Source organism: Chiloscyllium plagiosum, unplaced genomic scaffold, assembly GCF_037043375.1.
Source record: "Chiloscyllium plagiosum isolate Xiang-an unplaced genomic scaffold, Cpla_swu_hap1 HiC_scaffold_3, whole genome shotgun sequence".
Classification (NCBI taxonomy): Eukaryota; Metazoa; Chordata; class Chondrichthyes; order Orectolobiformes; family Hemiscylliidae; genus Chiloscyllium; species Chiloscyllium plagiosum.
Window position 1 is genome coordinate 144729330 of NW_028270141.1, and position 26607 is coordinate 144755936.

Genomic DNA, 26607 nt, shown 5'->3' on the forward strand with positions numbered 1-26607 from the left:
TCTTTGTCGACGAGTATTCTAAAACTTACAGAATTATGGTCACTGTTCCCAAAGAAATCCCCCACCACAACTTCTACCACCTGACCTGGCTCATTCCCCAGTACCAGGTCCAATATGGCCTCTTCCCTTGTCGGACTATTGACATACTGCTCTAGAAAACCCTCCTGGATGCTTCTTACAAATTCTACCCCATCCAGACCTCTGATGCTAAGTGTATCCCAGTCAATGTTGGGAAAATTAAAATTAAAATTAAAAATTAAAAATTAAAAATAAAATTCAAAGCCATTCCTGAAGAAGGGCTTATACCCGAAACGTCAATTCTCCTGTTCCTTGGATGCTGCCTGACCTGCTGCGCTTTTCCAGCAACACATTTTCAGCCAAAATTAAAATCTCCCATCACCAATACACTATTGCGTCTACATCTTTCCATAATCTGTTTCCCTATTTGTTTTTCGACCTCATGCTCACTGTTGGGAGAACTGTAATACAGCCCCAACAATCTAACTGCACCCTTTTTATTTCTCAGCCCTACCCATAATGCCTCACTACCAATCCCTCCATAGTGTCCTCCTTTAGCACAACCGTGATATCATCCCTGACCAGCAATGCAACTCCACCCGCCCCTTTTACTTCCCTCCCTGTCCTGTCTGAAACATCTATATCCTGGAACATTTAGTTGCCAATCATGCCCTTCCTTCAACCAAGTCTCTGTGATGGCAATAACGTCATACTCCCAGGCACCAATCCAAATCCTAAGTTCATCTGCCTTACCCACTATACTCCTTGCATTAAAGTAGATGCATTTCAGGCCACCAGTTCTTTTGCGTTCATCTGCTGTCTGCCTACTGTTCCCCTTATTAATGCTAACTTCATGATTCTTACAGTCTCCAGTTTCCACCTTGCTGTCTACTTGTTTTCTCTTCTGGTTGCCAGTGCCCTGCCGCATTAGTTTAAAACTGGATTCTGCTACTGTGTTGATCTGGGGCTTGCACAGCCCTTACCCTGGCAGGTATGTGGGAAAGGCATGGGTGATGTTCATCTACTTCCCAAGGTCCAACTGGGTTAACATTAGCAAAGAAAGTAGGCCATTCAGCCTGTCGAGCCTGCTGTGCCATTCAGGGTCCACAGCTGATAGTCAGCTTTGACTCCATTTTCCTAATGCCTCCTCAACCCCTTTCAGAGCTCTGTCGATTTTATCCTTAGACATACTCAAAGATGCTGGATTCACAAGCTGCTGGGGTAAGGAATTCCAAACATCTACCAAACTCTGGGGGAAGTAATTGCATCTAATCTCAGTTCTAAATGATTGGCCCATTATCCTGAAACTGTGCCCCATTGTCTGACATTCCCTGACCAATAATATTTCCCATGTGAAGGCCTTTCATAATCTTAAAGGTTTCACTGGTACCACCTTTCATTCTTCGACATCCCAGTTTACCCAAATTAATTGGGATTCTTATAGAGCAACACTTTATCCCAGCGAGCCATCAAATGAGCGTTTGATGTTCGATCTCTCGTGTAAGTCACTCCAAAGCCCTGTGCTATCGTAGCCTGGTTCTTGTATTCCAACTCCCTTGCGATAAACGCCAACAAACCATTTGTTTCCCTAATGCTCACTGGACCTGCATGCTAATTTGTTGTGTCCCTTGTGCATTTGTAAGTTTCACATTTTAAACAGAGAATTCTGTTTTTTTTATCGATGTGACCAAAGTAAATAACTTACCACCTCCCTATTTTATACTCTGTCTGTCATGTAGTTGCGAATTCACTTAATAATCCTGTGTTCTCCTCATTATACAGGCAAGTAGTCTTCCTATAACGCCATTGTTGTGTTCCAGTGAAACCTGGCTTAATGGAAAATTGTTTAATCGAAATAATGGGGGCTATGGAAAAAGGGATCGACCAGCAAAAAATCATTCCAGATGAAAGGCTTTTGCCTGAAATATCAATTTTCCTGCTCCTGGGATGCTGCCTGACCTGCTGTGCTTTTCCAGCACCACACTCTCGGCTCTGATCTCCAGCAGCTGCAGTTCTCACTTTTACCCAGCAAAAAATATCATTCACAATCGCTCAAAAATCACCCAAAAGCCTAACACATAATGTTGCATAGGTTGAATGAAGCTATAAATCATATATATCAATGAAACAAAAGTAAATTTAACACAGTGCATTTTAAAAAATCTTGTTAGTGCAAGCTGGTCCTTGTCCAGTACCTCTTACTGAAAGCTGTGCTGTTGGCAGCTGACATTGGGCCCACACAGAACAAAGTGGGTGAAATGAACACCGCTGGAATCGTGCTATTGTGAACAGAGATAAACATTCTCAAAACTCCCATTCCTTAATTCCTCAGCGACGTTATCAGCAAATCGTGCTGTGAGGACACACATTATCCAAGAAGTACCTGCATTTCCACCTAGCTTCGTACCATCAGCAAACTTTAATACATTTACTGTCTATTTCTCAGTCTAGTCATAGAGATGTACAGCACAGAACCAGATTCTTCAGTCCAACTGATCCATGCTGACCAGATATCCTAGTCCCATTTGCCAGTACTTGGCCCATACCCCTCCACACCTATCCTATTCATATTCCCAGCCAAATGCCTTCTAAATGTTGTAATTGTACCAGCCTCCACCACTTCCTCCGACAGCTCATTTCATACACACACCACCCTCTGCATGAAAACGTTGCCCTTTAGGTCCCTTTTATATCTTTCCCTCTCACCTTAAACCTATGCCCTCTAGTTCTGGACTCCCCCACCCAAGGAAAAGACTTTGTCTGTTTACCCTATCCATGCCCCTCATGATTTTATAAACCTCTATAAGGTCACCCCTCAGCCTTTGACGCTCCAGGGATAACAGCCCCAGCCTGTTCAGCCTCTCCTTTTAGCTCAAATCCTCCAACCCTGGCAACATCCTTGTAAATCTTTTCTGAACCCTTTCAAGTTTCACAACATTCTTCCTGTAGCATGAAGACCAGAATTGCACACAGTATTCTAAATGTGGCCTGACCAATGTCTTGTACAGCCGCAACATGACCTCCAATGCCTACACTCAATGCACTGACCAATAAAGGCAAGCATAACAAACACTTCTTCACTATCCTGTCTACCTGCAATCCACTTTCAAGGAGCTATGAACTTGCACTCCAAGGTCTCTTTGTTCAGCAACACTCCCCAGGACCTTATCATTAAGTGTATAAGTCCTGCTCTGATTGACTTTTCAATGGGGTACTTTTCTAAGATCAGGAAAGTTTTCTTCAAACTTATCTTCAAGATCACCTTTGTCAATTTAATTGGTTAAGTCTACGTAATGTCACCATCAATATTACCTTGCCTTTGTTACAGGTGCCAATATTTATTTCTCTCCACAGATATTGCAGACCTGTTGAGTTTCTCCAGCGTTATCTGGGTTTGTTTCAGATTTGCAGCATCTGCAGTATTTATTTCTTGCTTAATGAAAAGTACAATGGTAGCATTACAGTTAGGGGCTGATAAACTAGTCCCATTGGCCTTTTCTGACCCTTGTTACTCCCAATCTCTACCTGTACTGATTTTACTTTCTGATTTCCTAGTAAAGATTACTTCACGTCAACATTTCTTATCAGGGCTATTCCTCGTCCCTTTTGATTTCATCTGTCTTTTGAAAATGTTGTGTACCTTGGAATAGTTACATCCCAACCTTTGTCCCTTTGTAACCATGTGTCTGAATGGAGATAAGATTTAAACTATTTATCTCTATTAATTTCATCACTTTATTTACTTTATGAGAAATGTGCCATGCATTTAAATAAAGCGATCATGGTTTTATGACCATCTCCCACATTTCCTCACTCACTGATGGACTGTCACCTTTAAACTCACTGTCTGATCCTATCTCATGCAATATGTATTTATTGATAGTTAGAAAAGTTTTCATTCCTTCAACTTTCATTTTTGAATTTCTAAATCTCCCTCTTCCTAATCTGTTATTTTAAAGGCAATTTAGTCTAATCTAATCTTATTTGTTAGTGCACTTTTCTATTTGTATGCTCTATCCCTTTCTGTCATACTCTGATTATTATTATTATCATGCGTGATTGCATTTCCCTCCTTCTGTCACGTTTCAAGTCTCCCCTCTTGTGAACATTCACCCTGCATTATTTAGTTTAAAGCCTCCTCTAGATTTACAATCCCACAGAAGACTGGTCCCAGTGAGGATGATCTGCAGATTGTCCCAACAGCACAGTTTCCTCCTTCCCCAGTATAGCTGCCAGTGCCATCGGAGTCCTAACTCATTTCTCCTTCATCAATCTTGTGTCACCTGCTCCACTCTGAACTTATCTACTCTATGCCGATTGTCTTGTGGCATGGGCATTCACCCAGGGTCATAGAATCATAGCGTTGTACAGCATGGAAACAGATCTTTTGTTTCAACTCACCTGCGCTGACCAGATATCCCAACCCAATCTAGTCCCATTTGCTAGCGTTTGGCCCATATCCTTCTAAACCCTTCTTATTCATATACCCTTCCAGATGTTGTAATTGTATCAGCCTTCACCACCTCCTCTGGCAGCTCATTCCATGCATGTTACACTCTAAGCATAAGAAAGTTGCTCCTTAGGTCCCTTTTATGTCGTTCCCCTCCAATCTTAATCCTATGCTCTCTAGTTTTGGATGCTCCCACTCTAGGGAAAATATCTTGGCTATTTACCCTATCCATACCCTCAGGATTTTATAAACCTCTATAAGGTCACCCCTCAGCCTCTGACGCTCCAGGGAAAACAGCCCCAGCCTATTTAGCCTCTTGCTGTAGCTCAAACCCTCCAGCCCTGGCAACATCATTGTAAATCGTTTCTGAACCTTTTCAAGTTCACAACATCTTTCCTGCAGCAGGGGGACCAGAATTGTATGCGATATTCTAAAACTAACCTCACCAATGTCCTATACAGGCACAACATGACCTCCCAACTCCTATATTCAATGCTCTGACCAATAAAGGAAAGCATACCAAACACCTCCTTCAATATCCTATCTACCTGCGACTCCACTTTCAAGGAACTATGAACCTCCAAGGGCTCTTTGTTTAGCAACACTCCCTCAGACCTTACCATTAACTGTACAAGTCCTGTCCTGATTTGCCTTGCCAAAATACAACACCTCACACATACCTAAATTAAAATCCATCTGCCACTCCTCGGCCCATTGGCCCATCTGATTATGGTCCCATTATACTCTGAGGTAACCTTCTTCTCTGTCCACTACACCACAAAGTTTGGTGTCATCTGCAAACTTACGAACCATGCCTCTGTATTCACATCCAAATCATTTATGAAAGATTTAACTTAATTTAATTGCTTCTTCATTTAAACCTCAGATGCTCATTCTCCCTCTCAGAAGAATCCCTTTCATAGCCTCCTCTGTGTCCTTGGTACCCAAGGTGACCACGGCAACTGGTTATCTCCCCAACCACTCCAAATTCACCTCAGGCATTGAGGAGGTGTCCGTAACCTGGCACTGGACAAACAACACAACCTCCAGGACTCAACCACTTGGCTGCTAGCGTCCCCGCTGAGAGTTCCCCAACACCGCTACCTTCCATTTCACTCCAGGCAACTCGAATAGATCCCAGCACTATCCGGCCATGGTCAGTTTGTTCATACTACATGTAACCCCTACTCTCAGTCACATGCACCCATCATAAACTGAACAAATACAGGAACTGAAGACCCCTTGTTCCTACTTCCTGTCCATGATCACTGATTGAGTCTAATGGAGCTAACCTGAGGCATGTGACTGCCTCGTAGAACAAAGTGTTGTAAGTGAGCCTGAGCTTTTAGATTTCAGATTTAACATGTCTAAGATTGACACTTTTAGAGGCTTTTCTTTTAAAATTTGCATGTAGCCAGAGAAAGGGAAAAGATCAATTTTTGTACTGTCTGTCTAACAATTTGAAGACACTGACAAACTGAATAATCAACTTACAATAGATTAGAAGAAACAATCTAATTTTACAATAATTAAACAGTGGGTAATTATTCATCTACATTGAATAAAGGCTTTTATTTTTGTTAAATTTAGTAGGTATGTCTTATTAACCATCTTTTCAAATGGAGCTTGCCCACAGCTTAAGAAAGCAAGTGAGAAAGATGCCTTTAATTTCTTCAGAGCCAGGTTGTTCTTGCATTAAGAAGTACCGCCACATTGATGAAGGAGAGACTGTCCATTCTAAAGCTAAGGTAGCCAACTTAAAATACTTCATGTTTAAAGCAATTTATGCAGATAGAAAGATCCAATTGGATTAACCATAATGAGCAGATTACATTTCAGCAGCAAAGTTTTAATTAAGGGAGGTTTAGCTTCAAGGGCTCACAAAATGAGGATTCTGAGTGCTATGATTTTCAAGAGTTCTCCAGATAACCCAGGGGCAGCAAGGGGCATCTGTGTGAGAAGCTCAGATCAATCTGAAGCAAGGTGTGCATTTTCAGGGAAAGTTAGTCAGGGATCTTCTGTCAGAATGGAAAATTTGAAGAGTTTGTCTCAAGTGAGGATGTTATTCAATCTCTAGATGAATTTAAGATCCAGTGTGACATGTGTCTTGTGTTTCTGATAAATATAATTTATTGTCTTTAGTTATTTCAGTAACCTTTGAATGCAAGTTGACTGTGTTATTTTACTAGCTCATACGGAATATAAAGATATTATTCAGAGGCCAAGAGTTGTCTGATGGTATATCTCTGTCAAACTTGAAACATCTGAACTACTTAGTTTGAAGGGGAACATTTTCCACTTCTAATTGGGGAAGATCAACGAAGTTGAACTGATCTAATTTATGCTTTTAAAACGTTGAGTGTCTATGATGCACCTGTATCTCAGAATCCAGCTCATCAAATCGGAGCAAATGTTCTTCATGTTCCATTATTTCAGGTGAGGTTCACACTGACGTCCAACAATTCCCGTATAAGACCATAAGACCATAAGACATAGGAGTGGAAGTAAGGCCATTCGGCCCATTGACTCCGCCATTTAATCATGACTGATGGGCATTTCAACTCCACTTACCCGTACTCTCCCGGTAGCCCTTAATTCCTTGTGAGATCAAGAATTTAAGAAGATAAATATAATTTAATATATTACAGCTGCAACCCTGCCACCTTTATTGTGTTTTATTGGCATTTATACTTTTTATTTTATTGATTATTTATACTAATTAGCTTTCAAATGTAGAAATATCACACAATAATGATAGTTTTCTTATATTAAGTAGGTAAGCTGTAGTTTGATACAATCTTTACACTGCACTAGATAAACAGGCGATAAACTAGTGTAGATTTAGTAGTACAAACCTGGTGGGCCAAAGAGCATCTTCCGTACTCTATGATTCTATAAAACCTTTGACAGCCACTGACGTGACTACACCTTCCCTTACATGTTAACATGATTTTATGCTTTGTAATTTGGCTGAATGACCAAACTGGACGTGAGGCTGGCAGGAAAATGTACTCACAGCAATTTGAACTCCCTTACTTTAGCAAAGGTGCTTAATCCCTCGAGGATGGCTCTGTACCCTGTACATCGACACAGGTTTCCTGCAAGCACACAAGAACAGGCAAATTAGCCGTGACTCCCATCTGATCGATCAATAACATTGACAGCACGTGTGGCAAAGACCAAAATTGTGAACCATCATTACACAACTCTGACTAATAACACACGAACAAACGCAAACCTGCATTTCTATATACCAGAAGAACCTCGATTATCCAAAGAAGATCTCAAGGTCTGGTAAAAACATTACATCAAAGAAGTGAATTCCGATTACCTGTCCTGAAGAATATGTGAAAATGTTGGCAAAACCCAAAGAAACAAAAGCAGCTCAAGCAACAGCGACTGTGTTTTCTAACGTAAGGGCTAATTACACAGCTCTTTGCTTTATTCCCAGTCACTTTACCGGGCCGTACATGAAAAGAATGGCAGAGAAAGTAAACGCATGCGCGAGGTGGTGCTTCTGTCTTTCTATCGCAAGACTGAGTTCCCAGAAACTGACAAATGCTGTTGTGATCGTAAAAGCTGGTCGGGACCTTGTTTAATGCTGGGATTTCAGATATTTATGTGACGGTAAGGGTTTAGTCCTTCTCAGTTTAACCTGCAATTTGCAGAATGCAAAGATTAGTTTGTTTAAATAGTACACTCATCAAAATTAGAGATTTAAACAAATCCTCTGGTAGAGCACAGCATTAGATCTTGTTTAAGATCAAGTTGGTTATCCGAATAATCAATTATCCGAATGAAGCAATGCCTGCCCATCTTGTTTGGATAATCGAGGTCTCTCTGTATGCCTTTTACAAGCTCAGGGCTGCTGAAGCATTTCACAGCCACTGAAGCACTTTTAAAGCATGGGCACAGTTATAATACTGGTAATCAGAGTCAAGATTAGAGTGGCGCTGGAAAAGCACAGCAGGTCAGGCAGCATCCGAGGAGCAGGAAAATCGATGTTTCGGGCAGAAGCTCTTTATCAGGAATCAGGAATAATATTGGTAATGTCATGTGCAGTGCAAGTTCCCACACGCTGGGGGAAGCAGTAACTAATAGGTTGGTTGATGCATTGAGTATTTGAGTTATTTGATGAGTGAGACAGGGGTTTGGAGGGGCTTTGAGGGGATTAAGGAATAAATCTTTGCGGGGATGTTTCGAGAGTGTGGCAGACCCTATGTTTCCTCATCATTATTCCATCCTTAGCTGAATTATATTGTAAGGTAAATTTCTAAGCTCCTGTGTTCCGTATGGGAGCCTCACTCTGCAGAAACCTGTATCTGAGAGTCAGCTGCACTGTGGTAACCCCATCTCTACCACATTGTTTCTTCAAGCACAATCTTCCCTATTGGGTAAAACAATGACTTAGCTCTTTTGTTTTGACAGTAGAAGCACTCGCCCAGAGCAATGCACCTTGCTGAGATCTGTGGGCTATTCCACTGCAAGAAGCATCACAGATCGACTTCTCGCCATGGATATGGTGTTATGGTGGAGGTAGTGGGGTTGTGGGGAACTGCTAGTGGAAGGAAGCAGTGTGCAAGAAATTGTCATGACCAGGAGCTAGTTTGGGGCTGGGGTTGAGTCAGGGTTACCTTTTCCCAGGGCTGACACCACATGAACATTCCCTCTGAGCCAGGCAGGAATCAAGGTATAACAAGGTGGCATCAGCAACAATGAAGCTGTTGGCTCGTCATTAAAAACCCATTTGCTTTATTCACGTCCTTTAGGATCCCTGCAGAGCAGAAGGAGGCCCCACAGCCCTTTGAGTCTGCACCAACCCTCCAAAGAGCATCCCACTCTTATCCACCCCTTCACAGTAATCCTGGCCAATCCACCTAATCTGTACATCACTGGACTGTGGGAGGAGACCCATGCAGACAGAGGGAGAATGTGCAAACTCAGTCACCGGAGGCTGGAATCAAACCCAGGTCCATGGCGCTGTGAGGCAGCAGTGCTAACCACTGAGCGACTGTTCCACTCAGGAACGAGCCAGAGCCTGACTGGCCTCTAGCTGACTGCCTCTCCACTGTGGTTGATTAGCTTCTGCCTAACTCCAGCTTTGTTTGGTTGTACCACAACGGCGTTAGATGGACAACTTCACCAGAGATGCCCACAGCCCAAGTCTGAATGTTCAAACATTTTTCCAGATGAGGCAGATCCCTTGGCCCTTGTGGTTGTGGTTTCAAGGAGGAATTGACAATGTTGAAAAGATCTTTTTTTCACATTTATGTTTGACTTGCTGTTGAGTAAAAATACAGCTGTTAGACCAACTGACGATAGATTTTGCACAAATAATGGGTCACAAGTATCCTCTTATTTTAAACTAAACAAGGGGAGGTCAGCTCACAGCTTGAAATTTCCCACATGTTTATCTCATACATCTCCTCTCTCTCTGTTAATGTACCTACAAAGACCTGGTTACCTTCTGATATATGTAATCATCTTCCAGAGTTAAACTTTGTTAGGTTACAATATGATATGAAGTCTGCACCATTTTAATTTCTCCTGTGTTAGAAATGGGTGAAGGATGAATCATTTCATGTTCGGTTGGAACAGTTTTTATCTTCGAGGTATCAATCTTCCTGCTGACTTCTAACTCCATCTGATTTCTCATCCTTCAATGAGAGGACTGTGAAATCCCAATTAACCATGCTTTGACCTTCCTCATAAACGTTTGTCTTAAAACTTCACGGTTGTTAAGAGACTGAATTCCCAGCTAATGATTGTTGAACACCATTCATGATCCCGAAGGGCAAATATCCCTCTTTTAATAACAATCACTATTCCATACTTGTGTCTTCCTCATGTCAGTCTATCAACTGGAGAGTTTTGAAACCACAGAAGTAACCTAACATCACAACTTCCTACACTGCTTCTCATTCTTGGCTCAGGTCAAGGTCAGAAGCCTGCACAGTGTGTGTGTGCAGAGCAATCACTCAAAGTGATTTCATCCCCCCCCCCCCCCCCCCCGTCCCAAGTGAACAACTGATGGTCTGAGTGAGAGCTTGCAATCCAAGTCAGGATGACCGTTGAGCTCTCGAGGGCAGAAGGCCACGTAATAGCCCTCCAGATAGAAAATATCAACAGGGCGCCATGGCAACTCAGTTGGAGGGCCCTTCAAAAATGGATGTGCCCTTGCTCCAACCTTTGCGATTAAAGAATAGACTCTTTAATAGGCTCAACAGGTCTGGCAGCATCTGTGGGGAGAAAGCAGAATTAGCATCTCGGTTTCGGTGACCCTTCCTCAGAACTAACTGGGGAAGGGTCACCAGACCCAAAACATTAACTCTGATTTCTCTTCACAGGTGCTGCCAGACCTGCTGAGCTTTTCCAGCAACTTTAGCATTCATTATGAATGCCTGGCTCACTTGCAAAAGCTACAATAATCTCAGCTGGGGGCTCTGAGTTCATATTTTGATTTTTATATTGATATTCAATGTAAGTTAACAGCCACAGGATTCATAATCTCTGACCTACTCTTATAGCCACTACATTTTATATGGCTAGTCCAGTTCAATTTCAAGTCAGTGATAAACCCCAGGATGCTGATAGTGGGAGGTTCAGTGGTAGTTGCATCATGAAAGTGCAAGAGGCAGTGGTCTGATTCTCTCTTGTTAGAGGCAGTTCACTCTTGGCACCTGTGTGCTGTACATATTACTTATGAGCCCAAGCTTGGATGCTGCTCTGGTCTTCCTGCCAAGGACATAGGTGGCTTCAGTATCTGAGGAATTGCTGAATGATGTGCAATCATCGGCGAACATCCCCACTTCTGACCTTATGATGGAAGGAAGGTCATTGATGAAGCAGCTGAAGATAGTTAGGCCTAGGACACTATTCTGAGCTGAGATGGCTGATCTCCAATAACCACGACCATTTTCCCTGTGTGCCAGCTATGTCTCTAACCAGCAGCACGTCAATTTTGCAAGGCCTCCTTGATGACAAACTCAATCAAATGCTGCTTTGTTGTTAAATGTAGTCACTTCTGAAATTCAGCTCTTGCTGAGTATGCTCTTGGGGGTGGTATGATGGCTCAGTGGTTAGCACTGCTGCCTCACAGCACCAGGGACACGGATTCAATTCCAGCCTCGGGTGACTGTCTGTGTGGAGTTTGCACATTCTCCCCGTGTCTGCGTGGGTTTCCTCTGGGTGCTCTGGGTTCCTTCCACAATCAGAAGATATGCAGGTCAGGTGAATTGGCCATGCTAAATTGTCCCTAGTGTTCAGGGATATATAGGTTAGGTGCATTTATCAGGGGTAGATATAGGGTAGGGGGAATGGATCTGAGTGGGATACTCTTCGGAGGATCAGTGTGGACTTGTTGGGCTGAAGGGCCTGTGTCCACACTGTAGGGATGCTATGAGGAAGTGCTGCTTGATAGCATGAGCATTGACCCTTTCCATCACTTTGACGATGATCGAGAGTAGACCGTAATTGGCCGGGTTGGATTTGTCCTAGTTTTGATGATAGAACATTCTAGGAAATTTTCCACATTGCTGAGTGCACGCCAGAGTTGGAGTTATACTGGAACAGCTTGGCGAGGGTTCTAGCTCAAACCTGGAGGGTGGGTCTTCAGGAGCATTGCTGGAATGTTGTCAGGGCTGTGGACCGATACATATCCAGTGACTTCAGCCTTTTCTCAATGTTACATGGAATGAATTGAAATTGCTGAAGACAGGTATCTATGATGCTGCTGACCTCAAGGGGAGATCGAGATGGATCACCCTTTTGATGCTTTGAGGTGAGGGTTGTTGTAATTGCTACTGATGTGGGCTGGGAGTCCACTTCATTGACCATGGGGATATATTGTGCAGCCTTTTCCTCCAGCGAATTATTTGATTGTCTTCTGCCAGCTTAACATGTTTAGAGGTACAAAGATAAATTTGTTTATTTCTCAAGAGTAACCACTTAAGGAGATTTAAAAATCATGAGGCTTTCATGGATGGGAGTTTTGTTACAATAAGGATTGTATTGAGTACAGGATTTGATTTTATCTCCATATAGTTCCAGAGGTCTACCCATGGCGAATACTGGGTGAGTTGACATTATGTTGGCAAAGTAGGGCCATAGGGGAGATGGAGAAATTCAGGTTGGATATGAGTTGCTTTGGGGGGTGAAGGGCAAAGGGGTGTGGGGTTGGGATTTTAGCAGAGAGGACTAAAGAGCCTAGGATCTTCTAAAAGCACTTGAATTAAACATCTGAGAGCTATAATTAGTCCTTTAACCAGGCTGCCTAGACACCCAAACTTCCCAATGTCTACCAATTGTTTTGAAAGTTGACAGAGTTGACTCTATCCCCCTGTACCCACTCAGTGACAAAACCTCATCCAGGCATTTTTAAAAAGTCAAGTTAGCCAATTTTCTGATCTGCGTTACCCACCTCTGTAACCAAGTTCTAGGCCATACGTACTGAAGGAAGCCATTTGGCCCGTCAAAACTGTTCCAGAGGCTTTTTGTGTATCAGCCACTTCCCTTCAATGTCTCCTGAACTGCTACTTATGCAAGTCAGGACCCCACCCTGCCCCGCCCCACTGGTGAATACCCATGAACCTACTTTACCTTGGAGGGTGTCTTCAATCTCCTCCATCGTGGGATCCGGGTTGTTCCGTAATAAAGTGTACACGGACATGACAATTCCGGGGGTGCAGAATCCACACTGGGAGCCGTGGGATTTGGCTATCCGTTCCTGGTGAAGTGAAGCAATGAAAGAAGAAAGTTGACAGTGCTCAAAGTTGACCAACCGTGGCAGGCTTGTGGTAATGGGTGGGTTCGGACTACCCCCATGCAGAGAAACACACATCAGTATGGACTTGATAGTCTGAGTGAAGTGGCTTCCACTGATTTAACAAAGGTGAAGAGAGGAAAATGGAACAGGGTGGGTTTTGTGGGCATGGAATGACTCCTTTTCACTGATGAAAGTAAATGCTGACACTCCCGTTACTCTTTGCCTCACCAGATAAATGGCGAACCAACAAATCATAATGGCTAGAAAGGCATCAGTGTTTACCAATTGCCAAGCGCTTGTAATGTTCTTGTCACTTTTACTAACCGTGTGTTTAAAGATTGACAACAGCTCTTGAGATTTGTAGACTAGCCATGTTAACAGAGTTACTGATTGCCTGGAGTCACGCCTGTAGAACTCACTGCTCACTTGATCACTGAGAGGCTATTTCCCACACTCTGCACATGCATGGACCCCTGACCCTCACATAACTTGGAAGTCTGTCACCGCAGGTGCTTGCTGGAAAGTGTAAAAGTGGTGAGGTCAGACAGGCCCATCAGCACCTCTCTGCTGACTCACACAGGAAGTGTGACCACTGGCAAAGATACAGGAAATCTCTCCTCTCTGTGAAACTGGCTCTCAGCCTAAACCCAGAGGCCTCCTCTTGCAGGACAGCTGATGGAGGAACAGTAACATGTTTCAAAGTCAAGCACAAGGTGGTACTGACTACCAGTGGATGCAGCAGGGGGTGGCGTGGGATGGAAACTGAACATGTCCAGAAGCTCCCCGTGTGCACACCTACCTGCTGTTTCCAAGGACTGAAGTAGAGCATCTGGCAAATCATTTTAGTGCTGGCTTTTCAAAGGACCATTCTGACAAACATCACTCCCCTGCACTTTCCTCATTGCCCTGCAAATATTTTCCTGTTGTCTTTATCCAATTCACTTCTAAATGTAGCATTTAAATCTACTGCTACCTCACCCTCAGGCAGTGTATTCCAAATCATAATCACTTGCTGTGTTGTTTTATAGCTCTTGGCATTTTAAGATAATCGCCTAAAATCTGTGTCTTTTGACCTTTTAGCTACTGGAAACAACATCTTCTTACTTAGTCTATCAATGAAATCATGATCTTGAACACCTTCTAACAAGTCTCCCCTTACCCTCATCTGCTGTAAGGACAGTCTGTCCAGTCTCTCTGTGCAATGAGCTCTTCCTCATCTCTGGTACCATTCTGGTGGGTTTCTCATGCAAGAGACCCAAGTCAGTCACAGTGCCAGTATGACCTGAAAATCCTACCTGGACCGGGTGAATCCGAGTAGTGGTGCTGCCAATTCCTTCCACCGTAGTCACAGCGGCATGGTGCAGGGAACAGAGTGGTGCAAGGCAGGCATTGATAGCGATATGTCTGGGGTCATTGTGGTTAAGGAAGACTTGTATCACCACATGGTGATGACTAATGCACTGTGGAACAGGCTGTGCCTGGACAGGACGGTACAATGCTCATTCACAGGGGAAGCGATGGGAGTACAATTGCTGAGAGCAATGTGCTGGGAGCAATTTGAAATCAAACGTTTTCCACCACTGGCATGGACTTCCCCTGTGCCATGCATGATTCCAATGTAGACGACTTGACAGAAATTGATTGCTATGATTAGCCAAAAATATTAACATGCACTTGCCAGGATTATAGACAAAGGGTCAGATGAATGTTTATCTTCTTACCTTTCTATGTTGCTTGCTTTTTTTAGCCCCACCTCCAAACACTCCCAATTAGAAATGGATTTTATAATACATGAACATTATGCCCACAATATGAAACATTCGAGCCACGGAATTGTATCTCTGCACCTGCTCGATCCTATTTGTCCCCACCAGAAAGAGTACAGTGCCATAGAATTGATAACGTTGAGTCCAAATCCTGGAATTCCCTCCCTAAGGGCATTGTGGGTTCACTATGGCACATGGACTGCAGTGGCTCAAGAAGGCAGCTCACCACCACCTTCTCAAGGGCAAGTAGGGACAGGCAATAAAGAAAAAAGTGTCCAGGTCCCATGAGTGAATAAAACAAATCTGTTCAAAGTGACACCACCTAAAGCCTTTGCAAGACCTGAAGACTTGAGGCAAGTTTGCTCACAGATCATGAATAAGCGGTCAATCCACCAGGGAGACATTTACAGAAAAGCCTCTTTGAGGACCCAGAGGAAACTCACACAGACGCATGGGAAGTGTGCAAACCTCACACAGGCAATCACCCGAGGCTGGAATCAAACCCAGGTCCCTGGTGTTGTGAGGCACCAGGGTTAACCACTGAGACACTGTGCTGATCATAATGGTTATCTAATTCGCAAATGGCTTCCAAACAATGGAGGATGACAAAGAGGAGGCAACTGACACATGGGTGGTGTTGAAAACTCTTTCAGAAGGAAAAACTCAGAAAGGACAAATCAAGTGATGCACACTTGTCCAACCAGTCCTTTGTACTTCGAAATGAAGCTCCAATATATTCATTTCTAACTTTTATTGGGTCTTTTTCCCTTAACCTTTCCTCTTGGCATGTTAAGACCTACCAGAAGCAATAGCATTTTTAGTAATTAGAGGGAACTGGCCACTAGACTAACTACTGATGGGACTTTCTACTCTGTTTTCATATCTTCAAAATTAACGTTGAATTTTTATGTAGAGTGCTTCTCCTACACTTGCTTGTGAAAGGATACAGGATCTTCTTTTCGAGAGGGCTATACTTGGAGACCATCACAGTGCAAGAGCCGCATCCTCCTTCTCCACAGCCGAGCTTGGTTCCGGTTAGACCCACTGGCACAGTTACGTTACATTAAGGAAAACAGTTTGCCAATGATAACATTGCGGCTGCAGAGCAGTTGAAGCGACCCTCCCAACCCAGCACTGTCCCCACGATGGTAGATGGGTTCCACAGCCGCATCAACACTGAAAACAATCTAAGGAGAATGCCAGGTAGCATTGTCCCTGAATAATAAATAATGGGCCTCAGCATGTAGGAGCAGAAGTAGACCATTCGTTCCATCGAGTGTGACTTACCAGAATTGTTTACATTGTGCTGTCATGTTTCCTTGTGAAATCTGGTGACCAAAGAGGTTTAGCAGGTATTTATAGAGAAACGAGTTGGGTCAATGATTAGATTTTCAGTGGAACCATTTGTCCCAGTGATGGATTTATCATGGAATGGCTTGGACTAATGGCAGAGTTTACAATGGGACCAGTGATTGAGTCAAACAATTGTACATCATGGAAACAGACCGTTCAGTCCATGATGACCAGATATCCTATTTGCTAGAATTTGGCCCATATTACTCCAAACCATTCCTATTCATAGACTCATCCAGATCCCTTTTAATGTTGCAATTGTATCATCCTCCACCACTTCCTCTGGCAGCTCATTCCATACATGCACTACTCTTTGCATGAAAACGTTGCCCCTTATGTCCTTATTAAATTTTTCCCCGCTGATCTTAAATCTTTGCTCTCTAGTTTTGGACTCCCACCCTCACCCCACCCCACCCCTGGGAAAAGACCTTGTCTATTTACCCTATCCATGCCCCTCATGATTTTATAAACCTCTATAAGGTCACCCCTCAGCCTCTGACACTCCGGGGAAAATAGTCCCAGCCTGTTCAGCCTCTCCCTATAGCTCAAATCCTCCAACCCTGGCAACATCCTTGTAAATCTTTTCTGAATCCTTTCAAGTTTCACATCTTTCCTGTAGCAGGGAGGCCAGAATTACACACAATATTCCAAAAGTGGCCTAACCAATGTTCTGTACAGCTGCAAAATGACCTCCCAATTCCTGTACTCAATGCTCTGACCAATAAAGGAAAGCATATCAAACGGTTTCTTCACTACCCTATTTATCTGTGACTCCATTTTAAAGGAACTATGAACCTACGCTCCAAGTTCTCTTTGTTCAGCAACACTCCCCAGGACCTTACCATTAAGTGTATATGTCCTGCCCTGATTTGCCTTTCCAAAATGCAGCATCGCACATTTATCTAAATTAAACTTCACCTGCCACTCCTTGGCCCATTGGCCCATTGGCCCTTTGGCCCATCTGATCAAGATTCTGTCCACTACACCTCCAACTTTGATATCATCTGCAAACTTAATAACCATACCTCCTCTGTTCACATCCAAATCATTCATATAAATGACAAAAAACAGTTGGGTTAGTGAAGGAGTTTACTGTGGAACCCGTTATATTGGTGAAACATGCAACATGAAACAATGTCCAGCTTCCACACAATATTTACCCACTATAGAATGAAACTGTAGCAACTAAAATCAATACAGTAACCAAAAAATAGATGCTAAATCTAATCTTATCCAACCTTTTACATTACCTTAAAACAAGTGATGGAAATGTGTTGCTGGAGAAGCGCAGCAGGTCAGGCAGCATCTAGGGAACAGGAGAATCGACGTTTCGGGCATTAGCCCTTCTTCAGGAATTCCTGAAGAAGGGCTAATGCCCGAAACGTCGATTCTCCTGTTCCCTAGATGCTGCCTGACCTGCTGTGCTTCTCCAGCAACACATTTCCATCTCTGATCTCCAGCATCTGCAGACCTCATTTTCTCTTAAAACAAGTGCCCAAGCCTTGGAGAAGGTAAGCATTACAAGGATCTTGGACCATCTGTGATCGTCATAGCAATCAGAAAAATTGGAACAAATTGTGAATCTTCTCTCTGGAAAAGCAAAGACTCTAGGGGTGTTCTGCTGAAGATTATTGGGATTGTGGAAGTGTTTGATAAGGTGGACATCAAAAGGACGTTCTTGAGGGGAGACCAGGGCCCACAAATAAAGAAGTCCCTGATAAATCCAACAGGGGATTCAGGAAATACTTTTTTTAACCTAGATAATAGTAAGTGTTTGCAGCTGGCTACTGCACGGACTGGCTAGTAGAGATGCTGTAGCAAGAAGCTCGATCAGTGAAAATTAATAGATGGCTAAGTGAAGGAATTAGATAGACAATAATGGGAAGAAACGTATAAACATTGGCTGGTGAGGCTGGATATTCTGTCTCTGTGCTACAGGTTGTATATGAGTCAATGATAATTTGGGTTGTGTGATGAAGCTGCTCCTTTAACAAGGTTAAGCAGTCCTTGGTTTTTTTTATAAGAGAGGCCGTAAATGACACAGACTCCAAAAGGTCAGGCTTTTAGGGCCAATTTGGTAATAGCTAACAGATACTGCCTCAGTCGGAGTCTTTCAAGTTTAAAAAAAAAACCATTGTATGTTGAAAGGGGAGTGGTCAGTTCCTCCAGCTCAGCTTCTCTCTGGTTTGGTTTGGTTTTTGGCTGTAGTTGGGAAAAAAAAGCTGCTGGACCCACAGAACCAGGTGCAGGCTGGTCCTGTCTCTCTGACCTCTCTGCTGTCAGACCCTGGGTTTGCTTTTACCTTTTGTGCCAAGGGCTGTTTATGGGGATTGTCGCAAGTATTTGGAACAGCATCATTAAGTTGGGATAGTCTGTTGGGTTTTCGGAGAGGTTAAGTTATTCGGTATTCTGTTTTCTGTTGTTAGTATTTCTTTCAGTAATCTTGTAAATAAATTCTGTTTGGTTTAAAACTATGTGGCTTGACCAGCTGATTCTCTCCCAGAATATCCACCTACATAAAACAACTAGCAAAGATAGGGTCTGGGCTAGCTTCTTGAAATGTTTTGAGGGGTCTGGCCTTGCCCATAACCGGCTGTCATATTAATTATGAGGTTGTAACATGGTCCAAGGTTGCAGCTTGTGCAACTAATTTGTGCAAAGTGACTGCCAGATATCCTGACCGCCGCAGATTGGGAAGGAGATCTGTGACTTGGTTTCACTGGCTTTTATCACCAATTGTTCCCAAAATCTGTTGATAGCGCATAAGCAGAAATGAGAAGATTGCTTTAGGCAGTGAGGTATAGAAGGGAATATGTTTAATGGAACAAACTTTTGACTGCAGAGCTGAGAATGCCCAGGGAACAGAAGTTTCAGATTTGGGATTCATTACAAAAGGTTGAATCAAGTTTAATGCTGGAGTGTTCTCACTTGTCCAAACTCAAGTCATCTCTCATGGATACATTTTCTCCTCAGATAGGTTAGAAGGTTCAATTCCGGATCCACATTTTTCTCCACAATCTGTAGGAAGCCAGACCAAAACAATCAGATGGTTTAGCCTGTAAGCGCCATTTATTTTTAACAAATTTAAACATAGTATCCCTATAGTGTGAAAACAGACCATTCAGCCCAACAAGTCCACACTAACTCTCTAAACAGTATCCCAACTAGACCCATTCCCCATGACTGGTGTAACTTACCTACACACTACTGAACACCATGGGCAATTTAGTGTAGCCAGTGCACCTGACCTACACATCTTTGGATTGTGGAAGGAAACCCATACAGACACAGGAAGAATGTGCAAACCCCACACAGACAGTCACCCAAGGCTGGAATCAAACCTGAGACCCTGGTGCTGTGAGGCAGCAGTGCTAACCACTGAGCCACTGTGCCACATTATTCTGTTAGCCTCTTCATCAATCCATTAGCTGACAAATCAAAATGGCAGCAACCATTTGAGGTGGAGCACCTGCAATTCCTTCAAGTTTAATAGGCCTCCCTTCCCTCATCAGCTAGGCAGCTGCGTCTCCCAGGATTCAGGTCATAAGATACACACAATATAAGGGCCAGTCAATGGCGATATAATCACCTTCAACTACATTTCTTGCTGCCCCTATACTTGAGTACCTTCCTGCACCATGGTGCAGTGGTTAGTTTGCAAACCTCATCCTTCAAGCCCCTCTATCATTCAAACATCTCACATCCACCGGGCCATTGCAGTGATTTCCACTCCTGTCTTCCCGATCCCCTAGCCTGCCCATTGTCTCTGACCATTGGCCATAGCAGGAGAAAGTGAGGACCGCAGATGCTGGAGATCAGAGTTGAGGGTGTGGTGCTGGAAAAGCACAGCAACCGAGGAGCAGGAGAATCAATGTTTCAGGCAGAAGCCCTTCATTGGGAATGAGGTTTGTGGTCTCATCACCACCAGAGATATATTTCCCTCCCCTCCCTTATCCGGTTTCCACAAAGACCGTTCCCTCTGCGACTCTCTTGTCTGGTCCATGACCCCCTTCAACCCACCCTCCCCTCCCACCACCTTCCCCTGCCACTGCAGGTATTGCAAAACCTGCGCCCACACTCCCCCCTTACTTCTGTCCAAGGCCCCAAAGGAGCCTTCCACATCCATTAGAGTTTTACCTGCACTTCCACACATGTTATTTACTGTATCCGTTGTTCCCGATGTGGTCTCCTCTACATTGGGGAGACAAGACGCCTACTTGCAGAGTGCTTCAGAGAACATCTCCAGGATGTCTGCACCAACCAACCTCACCGCCCTGTGACTGAACACTTCAACTCCTCCTGCCACTCTGCCATCGCCACTCCCTTACCACCTGACTCCTGGAGGAAGAACACCTCAAGTTCCACCTTGGGACCCTGCAACTGCACGGGACAAATGTGGATTTCACCAGCTTCCTCATTTCCCCTACCCCCCACCTTATCCCAGTTCCAACCTTCCAACTCGGCATCGCCCTCCTGACCTGTCCTACCTGTCCATCTTCCTTCCCTATCCACTCCACTCTCCTCTCCGACCTATCACCATTACCTCCTCCCAATTCCCTCCAGCCCCACTCCTTCCAATTTATCTCTCTACCCCCGAGGCTCCCAGCCTCATTCCTGATGAAGGGCTTTTGCCCGAAATGTCGATTTTCCTGCTCCTCGGATGCTACCTGACCTGCTGTGCTTTTTCCAGCATCCCACTCTTGACATTGGCAATATCAGAAGATCCCCTCCTCAGAGGTATGACCACCTTCTGGTTCAAAGCATGCAGGGAAATGATGTGCCATAGTGCCTGTTGTTCAGCCTCCAGCTAACAAAATGTGGGCCAAAACTGCTCTAACTACCAACATCCCCTACCGTCACGTTTGCCTTGCAGCACAATGGTATCCAGGAGCTCCCACATAATGCAGCCTTGATACACCACCTGAACTGCCACTCCTAGTGAAATTTAATTACTTAAATATATTATTCATTCAGACAAGTCACCTTTTCATCTTTTTAAAAATGTTATCACCAATTTGTCTGCCATGTTAGCATTTAAGAATTGAAAAGAACTTATCCATTTACCAGGCATTAACCATTCTCTGTAGTACATGAAGTGAATAGCAAAATGTATTCATGACAGGAAATTGACAAAAGTCTCCCTGCCACTGTCCTTGTTCTTTAGATTAGACTAGATTAAATTACTTACAGTGTGGAAACAGGCCCTTCAGCCCAACCACTCCACACTGACCCTTCGAAGAGCAACCCACCCAGACCCATTCCCCTACATTTACCCTTTCACCTAACACTACAGGCAATTTAGCATAGCCAATGCACCTAACCTGCACATCTTTGGACTGTGGGAGGAAACCAGAGCACCCGGAGGAAACCCACACAGACACGGGGAGAATGTGCAAACTCCACACAGACAGTTGCCCAAGGTGGGAATTGAACCGGGGTCCCTGGTGCTGTGAGGTGGCAGTGCTATCTTCTGGGCGATAGAAATTGTAAATGTAGAAGATACTTCAAGCTGTCCCTCTAAGCCATGGATCCACATGGAGCTAATATCATCATTCCTTCAGCGTCAGTGGGTCAATATGCTGAAACTCCCTCCCCATTGTGCTGCACCAACAGCACATTGACTGCAGTGGTTCAAGAAAGTGGTTCACAACCATGTTTTGAAGAGCAATGGGACTCCTCCTTTTATGGGGTGACACAATGGCACAGTGGTTACCACTGCTGCCTCAGAGACCTGGGTTCTATTCCACCCTCAGGCAAACTGTTGTTGTGGAGTTTGCATGTTCTCCCTGTGTCTATGTGCTTTTTGCTCTTGCAGTCCGAAGATGCGCAGGTGAGGTGGAGTGGCTGTGCTAAATTGCCCATAGTATCCACGGATGGGTTAGCCATGGGGAATGCCGAGATAGGGTGGGATGCCCCTTAGAAGGTAGGTGTGGACCTGATAGACTGAATGGCCCGCTTCCACATTGTGGGGATTCTATGATTGTGAATGGGTGACTCATATTGGCCTTTCCAGGGACGTCCAAGTCCGTGAAAAGGTGACACAGACATCAAGGTCCCAGTGGTGAATAAGGTGAATGTTTGACATTGGAGAGCAGAATAATGGGGCCGAAATTCTCCAGGGTCTTCCTTTGTAAATCTCATGCTCCCTGTGGAAGTTGCCCATTTTCCTCGTAAGGAGCAGAATTTGTATTAAGGGATGTTTAGGTTTAACAGGAATGCTGTGGATTGGAATGGAGATTGGTGAGTGGGGAGATGGGGAGGTGTGTCTCTGTCCACCAGAGGCAGGTGTGAACACCAACTGGAGGCCAGTTGCCCGGGAGGAGAGGTCAGGAATGTGAAGGTAGGTTTGTCAAACCCTCTGAAAGGCACTGAGGTGCGCTCCCACTGACACCACGGTCAGCCAGGACAGGGATGTAATCTGTGGTGCCCCATTTGAACAAGCAAATTTATTTGTAGCTTTGCATTTGAGTGGCAACAGAAAGAAAATCTTTATTGACCATCTCAGGTTGCCTTGAGGCCATTGAGTGTCACCCGTTGAATATCTGCCTGCTGGAAGTCCCAAGCAAAGAGGTGGCTGGGGTGACACGTTAACATTCCATGAAGGAAATGAGTAAACAAATTGGATTTTTACAACATTCAGCAGTCTAGTTCAACAAGGTTCCCCATGGGAGACTGATCAGCAAGGTTAGATCTCATGGAATACAGGGAGAACTAACCATTTGGATACAGAACTGGCTCAAAGGTAGTGGTTGAGGACTGCTTTTCAGACTGGAGGCCTGTGACCAGTGGAGTGCCACAAGGATCGGTGCTGGGTCCACTACTTTTATTCATGTAAATATTTATTTACATGAGCTTAAAATGTATAGTTAGTAAGTTTGCAGATGACACCAAAATTGGAGGTGTGGTGGACAGCGAAGAAGGTTACCTCAGATTGCAACAGGATCTTGATCAGATGGGCCAAGGGGCGGAGGAGTGGCAGATGGAATTTAATTTAGATAAATGCAAGGTGTTGCATTTTGTGAAAGCAAATTTTAACAGGACTTATACAATTAATGGTAAAGTCCAAGGGAGTGTTGCAGAACAAAGAGACCTTGAAGTGCAGGTTCATTGCTCCTTGAAAGTAGAGTCACAGGTAGATAGGATAGTGAAGAAGGCGTTTGGTATGCTTTCCTTTATTGGTCAGAGTATTGAGTATCTGAGTTGGGAGGTCATGTTGTGGCTGTACAGGATATTGGTTAGGCCACTGCTGGAATATCGCATGCAATTCTGGTCTCCTTCCTATCGGAAGGATGTTGTGATACTTGAAAGGGTTCAGAAAAGATTTACAAGGATGTTGCCAGGGTTGGAGGATTTGAGCTATGGGAGAGGTTGAATAGGCTAGTGCTGTTTTCCCTGGAGCGTCGGAGGCTGAGGGGTGACCTTACAGAGGTTTATAATATCATGAGGGGCATGGATACGGTAAATAGACAAGGTCTTTTCCCTGAGGTGGGGGAGTCCAGAACTAGAGATCATAGGTTTAGGGTGAGAGGGGAAAGATATAAAAGAGACCTAAGGAGGATCTTTTTCACGTACAAGGTGATAAGTGACTGGAATGAGCTGCCAGAGGAAGTGGTGGAGGCTGGTACAATTACAGCATTTAAAATGCATCTGGATGGGTATATGAATAGGAAGGGTTTGGAGGGATTTGGACCAGGTGGGACTAGATTGGGTTGGGATATCTGGTCGGCATGGACGGGTTGGACTGAAGGGTCTGTTTCCGTGCCGTATATCTCTGTGACTCTCTGACTCTATCTGCTCATAAATGACCAGGTTTAACTAAATTTCGTTTGACAATAGGAGAGGGGGAATGGGACTAACTACAATGGTCTGGTAGAGACCCATCACAGACACAATGAACCAAATGGCCCTGTTCTGGGAAGTAGCCATTCTATATTTCTATTCCATGATAGTGGGACTGCTGTGATTCAATCCAGTAACCTTGGTTACCAGTAAATATTAAAAGAGAAATATGATGTCCAGCAAGATCAGGAAACACAAGGACAAAAACCTAGCCAAAGTCATATGTTTTAAGTAAGGAGCATCTCACAGGAGGAAAGAAGGAGTGGAGAAGCAGAGACATTGAAGTAGATAATCCCAGAACTAGTCAGCTGAGCTGACAGCAGCCAGTGATATATAGAGAGGGAGAGAGAGATGATTTTATGTGTCATTGCTCCCATATACAACTGATACAGTAAAAGATGAGACTGTGCTTCTCCAGGACAAGGTGATATGTGGACAGCACAAATTACACGATTATACAAAGTCTAGACAATGCAGGACTGGAGGGTTGTGGGACGGAAGGGGATAACAGAGATAGGGAGGGAGCAAGTGGACGGATTTGTAAACGAGGAGGAGAAACTATTGTAGATCTTTTATTTTGTGACAGGTCGGCTGGTCTGCTTTCTCATACCTTGCGTCCGTTGACGAAGAAAACAAGTTCATGGCTCTCTTCCATTGTGGAGCTCCCTTTAAACACTGTTCTCTCTCTCACCTGTTAAAGCACAAGACCAAAATAAAAGCATTTTATCAACATACAGTACAGTCCCCCTGGATTTGTAGGCATAATCACAACATCAACTTGTGTAGTGCCTTCAGTACAGTAAAATGTAGCAAAACTCCTCAACATAGAATTATTGAAATAAATTTGACATACCATCACATGAAGAGATGTTTGGACAGATCAGCAAAAGTTTAAGTTGAAGCAAAAAATAAAGTTTTTTTTAAGGAATGTTTTGAAAGAATAGAGAGAGAGATAGAGAGACAGGGAAGTCAAGAAAAGGAATTCTTGAGTTTAGAGCTGATGGATTAGATTACATTACAGTGTGGAAACAGGCCCTTCGGCCCAACAAGTCCACACCGCTGAAGCGTAACCCACCCATACCCCTACATTTACCCCTTACCTAACACTACGGGAAATTTAGCATGGCCAATTCACCTGGCCTGCACATCTTTGGACTGTGGGAGGAAACCGGAGCACCCGCAGGAAACCCACGCAGACACGGGGAGAACGTGCAAACTCCACACAGTCAGTCGCCTGAGGCGGGAATTGAACCCGGGTCTCTGGCGCTATGAGGCAGCAGTGCTGCCCACTGTGCCATCGTGCCGCCCGCATGGAGTGTGCATTCTGTTCTCCTGCTATCTGAAAAGTCACCATCATCTTACCAAACCATAAGAGACAGGAATCCTGATTCCTGAAGAAGGGCTCATGCCCGAAATGTCGATTCTCCTGCTCCTTGGATGCTGCCTGACCTGCTGTGCTTTTCCAGCAACACATTTTCAGCTTCCATGCTGAATTGCCTTAGCTGCATTGTCAACGTGCCAACATAAGAGATAGTCATCAAGTCACAGAGATATACAGCATGGGAACAGACCCATCGGTCCACGTCGACCAGATATCCCAACCTAATATAGTACCATTTGCCAGCTCCAGGTCCATATCCCTCTCAACCCTTCTTATTCATATACCCATCCAGATGCATTTTAAATGTTGCAATTGTACCAGCCTCCACCACTTCCTCTGACAGCGCATTCTATAAATGCACCATCCTCTGTATGAAAACATTTCCCCTGCGGTTCCTTTTAAACTTTTTCCCTCTCACCCTAAGCCTATGCCCTCTAGTTCTGGACTCCTAATCCCAGGGAAAAGACCTTGTTTATTTACCCTATCCATGCCCCTCATGATTTTATAAACCTCTATAGGGTCACCCCTCAGCCTCCGACGCTCCAGGGAAAACAGTCCCGATCTATTCAATCTCTCCCTATAGCTCAAATCCTCCAACCCTGGCAACATCCTTGTAAATCTTTTCTGAACCCTTTCAAGTTTCACAACACCCTTCTGATAGGAAGGAGACCAGAATTGCACACAATATTCCAAAAGTGGCCTAACCAATATCCTGTGCATTCGCAACATGACCTCCCAACTTCTATACTCAATGCTCTGACCAATAAAGGAAAGCATACCATATGCCTTCTTCACTATCCTATCTACCTGCAACTAAGTGACCATTGTACCTAATGAAATTAGCAGATATCGTTCATGCCAATGACTCCAACCAGTGCGGGTACGCCTCTTTCAGAAAACGGACCAGTAAGATATTTGCACTCGCTCCCACGTCACTTGTGGTTTTAAGAGCAAGTTTATCAGTTATTTTCTGGTGAACCCTGGCTAAAGCTTTTAACTGGCCAACTTTGCCCACACAGTGTGTTATATCCAGGGT

The 26607-nt window shown here is 44.1% G+C and overlaps 1 protein-coding gene across 3 annotated transcripts in view; it reads right to left on the reverse strand.

The window, feature by feature from the left end:
• The window catches only part of xdh (xanthine dehydrogenase), a 152453-nt gene that overhangs the window by 97542 nt on the left and 28304 nt on the right, over window positions 1-26607 (reverse strand). For all 3 annotated transcript variants that reach the window (XM_087984056.1, XM_087984063.1, XM_087984050.1), the window contains exons 2-7: window positions 24801-24881; window positions 19312-19369; window positions 15946-16042; window positions 14528-14636; window positions 13067-13193; window positions 7505-7566 (exon numbers count right to left, since the gene is read on the reverse strand). In XM_087984056.1, coding sequence (XP_087840182.1) covers window positions 7505-7566; window positions 13067-13193; window positions 14528-14636; window positions 15946-16042; window positions 19312-19369; window positions 24801-24845 — 498 coding nt within the window. In that variant the 5' untranslated portion in view covers window positions 24846-24881. The remainder of the gene's footprint in view (window positions 1-7504; window positions 7567-13066; window positions 13194-14527; window positions 14637-15945; window positions 16043-19311; window positions 19370-24800; window positions 24882-26607) is intronic.